The 10,249-nt window shown below is 55.7% G+C and overlaps 1 protein-coding gene across 1 annotated transcript; it reads right to left on the bottom strand.

Moving 5' to 3' along the window:
- Window positions 1-3,187: 3,187 nt before the first annotated feature.
- LOC137458439 (gastrula zinc finger protein XlCGF57.1-like) lies at window positions 3,188-4,555 on the bottom strand. Its single transcript, XM_068169911.1, has 3 exons — window positions 4,354-4,555; window positions 3,442-4,257; window positions 3,188-3,276 (listed from the first exon to the last, which is right to left on the bottom strand). The coding sequence occupies exons 1-3, from the start codon at window positions 4,553-4,555 to the stop codon at window positions 3,209-3,211; spliced, it is 1,086 nt and encodes a 361-aa protein (XP_068026012.1). The 3' UTR covers window positions 3,188-3,208.
- Window positions 4,556-10,249: the final 5,694 nt, after the last annotated feature.

The raw sequence follows: 10,249 nt of genomic DNA, 5'->3' as shown, positions 1-10,249 counted from the left end.
ACAGTGCCACAGGCATGGCAGCTGTGTCAGAATCAGCCTGTGACAGGATCAGCTGCCCCTCATAGTGAATGATGCTTATGACCAGGATTGTGCCCCAAATATTACCAGAACATGCTTCTGTGTGTGTGACTCAAACCCTCTTTGTCCCCCCTCCCTTCTGGAGTTGGGGGGGGGTGACAGGACCTTGGCACCACTGAGTCCAGGTCAACAATCTGCCTGGGCATGTTTCCACCCCTGTGGTAAACAAGGCCCAGGCTACATGTTTGTTTGCCCTGTTTACAGCGTGTGCTTATGCTCATTTGGCAAAGTATCAGTAGATTGGTTAATTATTGTGTTAGCAGTGGATGCTGACTGGAGCAGTATTCTTTGGGGCAAATGGTAAATAGGAGTTGTTTGGTAAACAAGTGCCCCCCACGCTGGTGTCCGTGCCTATGCCTGCGTGCATCTCTGTGCCGCTACGGTCCGCCTCGCCCGGGACTTGAAGCAGCTCCAGAAGGCCTCGCTGCACATTGCCACTGTTGCCCAGCTGGGGGCAGTGCCGTGGAGCGTGGGGTCAACTGCCGCATGAGCCATCGCCACGGGAGGAAACCATGGCAGCCCCTGTGCACCACCGGTCCTGAAGCGCTACAGCCCCCACAGCGGGGAACCTTTGCCAGGTGCTGCGCTTCGTGGAGCCAGCGGCAAAAGCCTCTGAAGCTTCCCCTGGGAGGCTCCAGGACCTTTGTGCTCTGGGAGAAGCAGCAACCCCGCGGCACAGGGACGCGGTCGGCGCCGTTCTCTAGTTCCTCATGAGGGCACAGCCGTGCCGCGCTGTCAGGACTCTAAACACATCACCAAGGAAAGATTTCATGAGGTTCTCAGCTCGTGAGGAAGCCAAACCTTTGCTTTATAGAATTTGGGTTCAGGTAGTGCTGAAACTGTCCTGGGTTGAGGGTTTGCCGGTCACCGACCAACCCCTCCCCCACTGCTTCTCCAATCAGTTTCAACTCTAAATTCTAGAACTCATTTGGTTTGTCTGAAGTGCCCAGGCACAAACGTTCTGCAGAGGTGGTTCCACCAACCCAATACTGCTGCCTGTGAATAGAAACTAAATCCCCTGCTGCATAGTTTGTATATCAATAGACTACCAATATATCTATTCATTGATATCCTTGCTGCTCATTCCCCAGGGCACATCTACAACACTCCTGTAGGGAAAAAGAAGCCTACAAGGAAAGCAGCTGATCCTGCAAAGGACTAGGGGGGATCAGGGTCCCCATGGGAACAAGAGAAAGAGCCAGGGCTGCTGGCTTGGTTCTTATCTCTGGCTTTGGAAGATGGCCAAGGACAAACAGTGGATGAAACAAGCAGCAGGCCCCAGCAAGGCAAGGGAAATCTCTCTTCCTCTGTCCAGGCCTGTGTTTCAGCTGTGAAGGAACTGTCCCAGGAGTTCCATCAGCTCCAGAAGAAGCTTTTATTCCTCACCTGTACAGTCCTGTGTTTCAGCCATGAGGAGCAGCTGCTCCCCTGTCCAAGGGAGAGAATCTGGGAGGCACACAGCACAGCACACCCTCTGCTTTACTTGTGTGACCATGGGGAGGATGTGAGGAAGTGGAAAGGAAAACCCAATCCAGTCCTGTCTGCAGGAGTCTGTGACTTACAGGGGAATTGTCCCCCCAGAGATGCTGCCTCAGTTCCCAGTGGGAAATGGCCGAAGAAGAGCAGGGAAGCTAAAGCTACTTCTGGTCCTCCTGAAGGGACTCCCAAAGCATCTTCACAAGATGCAAGGGACCCAAGGCAGAATTAGAGGGGCTCTGCCTCCAACCAGATGGAAGGGAGAGACAAATTGGTTTGTTGGACCACACAGAACCAATGTCCTGGCAAGTTGAAGCCATGAGAGGATAAAGCTTTAGTAGATACAGGTGCCCAGAGTGCTCTGACACCATCAAAGCACAAGTGGTTGAACACATTTGTGTTTCTGGTGTGAACAGGAGGATCCCCACACCTGGACATGTTGGAAGATGACTACTGGGATGCAAGCCACAGTTTGCTTTCACTTGGAGGCATGGAAAGAGTCACTGGACTCAATTGCCAAAGAGCTGGAAACACAGCCCCAGCATTTGCAGCATTTGGACTGGGCATGGACTGACGCAGACTGTGCTGGAACAGAGTGGAGCTGCAGAGCACCTGCAGTGAGCAGCCCTCTGTATACTGCAAAGCGACCTCCTGTGGAGTGAGAATGGACAGTGCCTGAGGTGTGCTGCTGATTGCTGCTGGGCATGGTGCAGATGGCACAGAATGAGGGCTTGGGAATATCAAAGGTTAAGCTGGAAATTTGCTGCCATTACTCCATCCTGCCTCATGCCACCTTCACAGGGACAGTGCTGGCTGGAGCAAAGGACTACAGGGCTTGAAGTTCAGATTGCAATATGAGAGGCTTCCTGTTCTGGTTGCTGCTGTTGGGTTCTGGCTCTCAGGTGCTGGCTCTTTGCTGAGAGGGAAGGCTGTAGGGGTTTAACTCCTGGCTGCTGCTGCTGACTGCTGTGCTTCTTTCTGCAAACAGCCTCAGGTCAGTGTGCACTATGTGATCTCATCTGGATTCAGCTCTGTTGATGTTGTCTCAAGTCCTTATCTCAACCCAGAGGGTTTTTTGATTTGGGGGTGTGTGTTATTTTTCCCTCACTTCTGTTTTGGGGGGAAGAAGCAGATTAACCTCTTCTCAGCTCTTCAACTTGTTCCAGCCCCACAGTGGAAAGCCAACAGAAGCTTTCTGAGTTCTTCCAAAGATCTCCATGAGCTTCCCCCTACACCCTCCAAAGATCCCAAAAGTCAGTCCCAGGACCATCCAAATCCCAAACACCTAAGATCACCTGAAAGCCCCTGCAGAATGCCTCTGAGATGCCCCTCAAGACTTCTCTGAGAGCTTCATTTTCCCCTCCCTGAACAGGGCACACAGCTCCACCCCATCCCTTGGGAGGAAATGCCCCCAAAATTCAGGCATTGAGGCAGAGATACCTGAAATAAAAGCAAACAGACAGGATTTGGGTAACTTTGGGGGTTTATTGAGACAATTGGTCAATGGACAGAGGATTTCTTACCCCAGGGAGACACAAAGCATTGGGGAAGAACCAGACAGACCCTGGGGAAGAACCAGACAGACCCTGGCAAAGCCCTGCCCATCTCCACTGGAAGCTCCAACTGTGCCGACTCGGCCCTGTAATTGTTCTCATTAGCAATAATTGGTGTTCAGAAGGGCAGGAAGGGTTTGTTGCTTCTGGTGTCCCCAGTCCCTGAGAACTGCAAAAGAAAAAGGGGTGATTTTGGTGCTGGGAAGGCCCTATCAGGGGTCATGATTACCCAACAGATTTTAGGTGGATTTATGCCGCCCCTCCAGTGCAGGTTGCTCTCAGTTGTGGGTGCAGCGGTGTTTGTTGAGGTGTCCCTTCTGGGTGAAGCTCTTACCGCAATCAGCACAAGTGAACGGCTTCTCACCAGTGTGGGTGCGACGGTGAGCAATGAGATAGCGCCTTTGGCTGAAGCTCTTCCCACAGTTAGCACAGGTGAAAGGTTTCTCACCAGTGTGGGCGCGGCAGTGAGCAATGAGAGTGCTCCTCTGGCTGAAGTTCTTTCCGCAGTCAGCACAGGTGAAAGGTTTCTCACCGGTGTGGGTGCGGTGGTGGCAAATGAGAGTGTCCCTACGGCTGAAGGCCTGACCGCACGCATCACAGCTGAACAACTTCTCGCCAGTGTGCACACCACGGTGCTCCGTGAGAGCTCGCTTGTTGGTGAAGCTCTTGCCGCAGTCAGTACAGCTATAGGGCTTCTCACCATTATGGATGAGTTGGTGCTGGATGTATCGATTACTCGTGGTGAAACTCTTGCCGCACTCAGCACAGGGGAACAGATGCTCTCCAGTGTGGATGCGGCGATGGATGGTGAGAGTGGAGTTGCGTTTGAAGCTCTTGCCGCAGTCTCTGCAGCTGAAGGCCTTCTCACTGGTGTGGCTGAGGTGGTGTTGCCTAAGAGTAGAGATCTGCCTGAAGCGCTTGCCACAGCTGTGACAAGAGAAGGGCTTCTCTCCAGTGTGGGTGAGGAAGTGCTGGGTGAGATGATAGCGCTGGGTGAAGCTCTCTCCGCAGTCAGCACAGGTGAAAGGTTTCTCTCCAGTGTGGGTGCGGCGGTGCTGGATGAGAAGAGAGTTCCGGCAGAACCTCTTGCCACAGTCACCACAAACGAAGGGCCGGGAGCCAGGCTGTGGGATGTGGTGCTTCACTAGCTCTGAGCCAACTGGGAAGCTCTGCCCACACTCAGGGCACTGATTCAGCTCTTTGGGTGACACTGAGGGACCTGCTCTGGCTTCATCCTCCTCCATACCGTCCTCCCGCTCATCCTGCTCACCTTCACCATCATCATTATCCTCCTCTTCATAGTTGTCATTCTCAGCATCATCCTCCATCTTCTCCTCTTTTTCCTCCCCATCCTCCTCCACCTTGGGACTGCATATTGGCTTCTCCAACTTGATCTCTGGGTGCTGCTTCTCCACCCAGCTCTTGCCTGGGTCCTTCTGTGAGGCCATACTGTGGCAGGAAGGGGTCACAGCTCTGCAATAGGGAAGATGGAAGCACCTGAGCCCAGGACCTCAAACCCTCAGATCCTGCCTGGGTCATGACACTCCCTGACGCCCAACACCCAGCTGCAGAAGAGAATGCAGAGGGGACCTCAAACCTTCAGTTTCTGCCACAGTGTGGGCTCAGACCTCTAATACCAGTGCTGAGACCCCAGGTTCCTGTGATCAGTGCCCTGAGGTACCCTGGGGCTTACAAGTGGTCTTGTCCCACTCTCCTCAAGCCTGGTGGCATTGGCAGGGTGGTTCCTGGTCCAGGCCCTGTCCTTTGATCTCCCCTGGCTCAGACAATGGCGGCAGCAGCACTGAACAAGGAACACCAAACCACATCCAACCTTCTCCCACCACCCTCCAGATCCCAACCCCCAAACATCACCTCCTGCTCACAACTCACCCCCAGCAGCCTGGAGCATTCATCAACTCCCACAACACCTGATGTGCCTCAAGCTCCTGGAAAGGTGAAATATGCTGGACAGGAGGAGGTGGAGGAGGTTGGGAGCTGCCCTGGGGGTTGGGGTCCTGCTGTTGCCCCACTCTGGGTTTCTTACCTGTTGGGCTGCTCCAAGGGACAGATCTGCAAACTCTGCTCTTCCACAGCACACAGGGGCAGGGATGATGGAGAGAGGACTCAGCCCCTGACAGAGAGAAGTAAAGGGCTCAGAGAAGAGCACTGATCTGCAAGAGATGACTCAGCACTGCCCAGGACCAGGCAGCACAGCTCAGCCTTGCTGGGGGCAGCTCCCAAGCCCAGCAGCACAGCCACAGCACACAGCCAGGGCTGCTCAAGATGGGAGGCCTCAGCAAGTACAGACTCAGCTCCTTGCCCAGCACACAGTCCCCAGCACACACCTGCAGGCCAGCACCACAACACAGCTGCCTCCACACAGCCTCTCCCAGGCCTTGCCTAAAGCTTCCTCACACTGCCTGCCCAGGCCTCTGCTGCCTGCAGCTGCATTTGACAGCAGATCTTGCTCTGGCCACAGCTCTCCTCCCTGGCCCTGTCCAAACCACACCCACTCTGTGCTCAGCTCTGCCCTGCACACACCTCTCTGCTGCCCACTCCCCAAGAGAAGATCACAGCAGCCCTCAGGACACACACAAAGGGAGCTTCATGCTTTCTGGAGGTGCATCAAAGGGGGAAGGGACTTGGGCAGCTTTTTGCTAAACCTTTTCAGCCCTCACTGGGATGCTGGAGGAGTCTCTGGCTCCTGCCCAAACCTCACACCTCCAGCACCCTTCACACACCTGCAGTCCAAAGAGACTCAGTGGAAAGAGTTTGGCTTCCTTCTCTCCCTGACCATTTCTCTCAGCTTGCTCTTTGCAGTTCTCCTGGAGGTGCCACTCCACAGCCCCAAGAGAAAAATGAGGTTGGATGGGAGGGCACAGTGCCCATGGGCTGCTGTTCATCTCCCAGCTGACACAGGCAGAGCTGCAGCACAATTCACTCCTTTCAGCTCCTCAAATGCTGCCAGATTCTGCCATTCCCTGCACACTCATTTGGCACCTGGGCCCTGCATCCTCTCCCCTTCTTGGGGGGACAAGGCCTAATTCCTGCCTGACCACTCCCAGGCCCTTCCCTCATTCCCAGCCCATCCATGGCCCTGCTGCCTTGGCTGTCCCATGGCCCTGCTGCCTTGGCTGTCCCATGGCCCTGTGTCCCCCACCTCCACTGCCACTGCAGCTGGAAGGGTGGAGTGGGAAATGCTGTGGCTGAGGAAGCATCTAAGGAACTGGGCTGGAAGCAGCAGCACAAGAATGGAAGGGGCCTGAGACTAAAGGCTGGGATCAGCTGGAGGGCTGAAAGAACAGCACCAAGCCAAGGGGGAGTTACAGATGAGGGCTGGGGAGGGACCCTGCAGACACCTCAGGCAGCAGTTGATGAGAGGAAGGGAGACAGAGAGAGAGTGAGACCTCAGGTGACTCCTGCCATGGGGGATGGCTGGGCTGTGTGGCTAGGAGCCCTGAGTGCCTGCTTGGGCTGTGCTGCATGTCAGGAGGGGTCAGGGGACTGTCCTGAGCCAGGCAGGGTTTGGGGCTTTGAGCTTCTGGGGTCAGCTGCTGCCAGCACCATTGGAGGTAGGAGCCAGGCAGAGCCACACAGCTGAACTAAGCCCTCCCAACCCCTGCAGCCTTCACCCTCCATCTCTCCATCCAGTGCTCCATCTCCACTCACTTGCTGCCCTCTCAGAGTCCCCAGGGCCCCACCAAGTCTCCAGGGCTGATCTACACATCCATCAGGGCCCAACAGAAGCCCCTGGATGAGAGCATGGATGAGGATCCTTGTTGTCGGAGTAAGGCACTGGGATGTCTTACAGCAGAGATCAGAGACTGCCAGCAGGGACAGCAGAGTCCAGAGGGACACCACAAAGTGTCATCTAGCTTAGTTCATCCCCACAAGGCCTGCACTCACTCTTTACAAAGGAACAGCACAGGATCTCCAACCTCCTTTGCCTTTCCTCTCTGCTCCCAGCAACATCTTCTGGGATCTCTCTCTGCAGAGGAGCTTTGAGGCCTTGGCAGTGCTGCCAACTGTGGCCTGGAGCGGCCTGGCTCACCTGGGAGCTGCCCACCAGAATCTGTAACTGCATCTCTTGGGTATGGGGGAGGAGGGGCAGAGAGGCATGGGGGAGGGGGAAGGCATTTGGGGCCTGGGGTTCTGGCCTGCTTTGGTGGAGCTCTGGAGGAAGCTTTGGCCTAGGGAGGTTGCTTGGCTCCCGTGGCCCAGGCACACTATGGATTGTTGTGGATTGGATGCTTTGCACTGTAGGATGCAGCTCTGAACAGCACAGCCATGGAAACTGCCCAATTCTATCCAACCCTCTGGCCACAGCTTGGCATCAACTCCTTTCACAAGGCTCAAAGAGAGCCTCTCTGCCTCCTGAAACCTAAGGCAATACCCTGCAGAACAAGGTGGAGGAGCTCAAGGGGACAAGCTGCAGAGGGGGCCCAGGGCAACCTCCTGAGCTTCAACAAGAGCAAGGGCAGGGTCCTGCCCCTGGCCTGGCACAATCCTCACAATCAGCACAGGCTGGGGGAGGAGGGGATAGGAAGCAGCCCTGCAGAAAAGCACTGGGGGGTGCTGCTGGACAAGAAGCTGGACAGGAACAGACAGGGGGAGCCTGCAGCCCACAAGGCCAAGGGCAGCCTGGGCTGCACCAAAAGCAGCAGGGCCACAGATGGACAGAGGCCATCCTGGCACTTGGCTCTGCTCTGCTGAGACTTCACCTGCAGCACTGCAGCCAGCTCTGGAGCCCTCAGCACAGGAAGGACATGGACCTGATGGAGAGGGCCCAGAGGAGGGACACAAAAATGATCAGGGGCTTGGAGCAGCTCTGCTACCAGGACAGGCTGAGGGAGCTGGGGGTGTTCAGCCTGGAGAGGAGAAGAGAAGGCTCTGGGGAGACCTAAGAGTGACCTTCTGGTACCTGAAGGGGACTACAAGAAGGCTGCAGAGGGACTCTTTGAAGCCATTGCCTCTGGTCCTGTCCCTGCAGGCTTTGCAAACTAGAGCAGAGCAGATTGAGATTGGAGGTGAGGAACAAGTTCTGCACCAGGAGCCTGCTGGAACACTGCAACAGGTTGCCCAGGAAGGGGCTTGAGGTCCCAGCCCTGGAGAGGTTCAAGATTTGGCTGGACAGGGCTCTGGGCAACCTGAGCTAGTGCAGGATGTCCCTGCTGACTGCAGAGGGACTTGGACTGCAGCACCTTTGCAGCTCCCTGACAACCCAAACCACTCTAGGAGTCTAAGTGCAGCCTCCAGGGAGATCAGGAAAAAGATGAGGCAGAGGAGGACAAGGAAGAGGACAAGGAGGAGGAGGAGAACCAAAATCCCTTCCAAACTCCTCCAAACCTCTGCCAAATTCCTGGAAAGCTCTTCCAGCTCTGCAGAGTTCATTCTGAAGAGAGCTGAGGGAGTTGCTAGGCTCAGGGATGTCTTGCACACTCTGCACAAATGCTCCAGAAGCTTTCCAAGTGCCCTCAAAACCAGCAGCACAGCTCTGCTGCCACACAATGCCAGGCTGCAAGGGACCCCAAGGCTCAGCTGCTCCAACCTTGCCAGCTGACACTGCACTGGAAAGGAGCTGGCCCAGCCCCCTGCCAAGCTGAGCCTTCCAACTCTGCCCTGCAGGGCAATCCACCACTGCCCTGGGGAGATGATTCCAATGGCTGACTGGCAGGGAAAAGCTTTTGCCTCTGCAGGGCACTGTGCCACTTCAGCTCAACTCTTGCAGCAGCTCTTTGAGATCTGCCTTTGGAGCACCACAAACTCTGAAGCACTGCAGTGCAAAGCAGCTCAGCTTCAACTTCCAACTGCCTGAACTCTCTCATTTTAAATTCAAGGCAGGGGTCAAGCTCACACCCAGCCCACAAGTTCACACCCAGCCCCCATGCTCAGAGCCAGCAACTAAGTTGAGAACATCCAAATCTCAGAGCCAGATCAAAAGGGCAGAACCAGCTCCAAAGCTCAGATGCAGTCACCATGCTCAAGAACCAGTAGCAAATAAGCTCAGAACCACTTCCCAGGATCAGAAGCATCTCCCAAGGCCAGAGCCACCTCCTCATCTAAGACTCAGCTCCCAAGCTCAGACCCAGAACAAGAGTACAGGACCAGCCCCCAAACTCAGAGCCAGCCCCCAAGCTCTAGAGCCAGCAAATAAGCTCAGAACCATTGCTCAAGCTCAGACCCAGCTCCCATGTTCAGAAGCAGCTCCAAAGCTCAGACCAGGCCATCAAGATCAGGCCCAGCCCCCAGTCTCACTCAGATCAAAATGCAGACCCAGATCTCAAGCTCAGACACAGCTACCAACCTCAAGAAGACAAAATAAACTCAGACCCACTTCCAAAGCTCACAGCCAGCCCCCCAGCTCACAAGCAGATCTAAAGTGCAGAAACAGATCCCAAGCTCAGATGCAGCTACCAGCAAGAACCAGCTAAGAACCAGCAAATAGGCTCAGACCCAGCCCCCAGGCTCAGAGCCAGTTCCACAACTTTGCTTATTTCAAGTTCTCTTCATTGCACTTCTGTTAAGTGTCCAAATTGAAACACTCAGAGAATGCTTTGGGCTGGAAGGGACCCCAAAGATCAGACAGCTCCAAACCCCTGCCATGGCCACAGACACCTTCCACCACACCAAAGGGAGTCTGCAGCTGCCCCGAGCAGGGGGATTCAGCAGCACAAGGAACCCCACCGACCCCCCAACTCAACCCCACCCGGGGCCCCGCAACCACACAGACCCCTCCCAGAACACCACAGACGACGCTCACCGACCCTGCACACCTCTGCCCTACCCCACAGCCCCCCCCACGATTTACCCCCAACACCGCAGACCCCCACAGCCACACAGAGGTCCCCACAATCACAGCGACACCCCCCCAAACGGCACAGGCCCCAAGGGCCAAGCTTGCAGAGCTCCCCCAGACCCCACAGCCCCCCGCCCCGTGCCCCACCCCCAAACCCCACCGATTCCCCCTAGATCCCTGCAGAGAATCCCCGCCCCAGCCCCACCGACCCCTGCCCCACAAACCCTTCCCCAACCCAAGCCACCCTCCCAACCCCTCCCAGCCCCTCAGAGAGCATTCCCTGATCGCCATCCCATGACCCACAACTCATCCCCAGAGTCTCTCTAACCCCACCTGGACACCGGGA

The sequence above is a fragment of the Melanerpes formicivorus genome, unplaced genomic scaffold (assembly GCF_026170545.1).
Source record: "Melanerpes formicivorus ecotype bairdi unplaced genomic scaffold, bMelFor1.0.p_v2 SCAF_243, whole genome shotgun sequence".
Taxonomy (NCBI): domain Eukaryota; kingdom Metazoa; phylum Chordata; class Aves; order Piciformes; family Picidae; genus Melanerpes; species Melanerpes formicivorus.
This window is presented reverse-complemented; position numbering and strand designations above follow the sequence as displayed.

Excerpts from the sequence above, each read along its gene's own strand:
- LOC137458439 (XM_068169911.1), bottom strand. The coding sequence starts at position 4,555 with ATGGCCTCACAGAAGGACCCAGGCAAGAGCTGGGTGGAGAAGCAGCAC. Across the intron at positions 4,258-4,353 it reads GCAGGATGAGCGGGAGGACG|AGCTAGTGAAGCACCACATC; the intron begins GTATGGAGGAGG and ends CAGTTGGCTCAG. Across the intron at positions 3,277-3,441 it reads GTTCACTTGTGCTGATTGCG|TTCTCAGGGACTGGGGACAC; the intron begins GTAAGAGCTTCA and ends TTTCTTTTGCAG.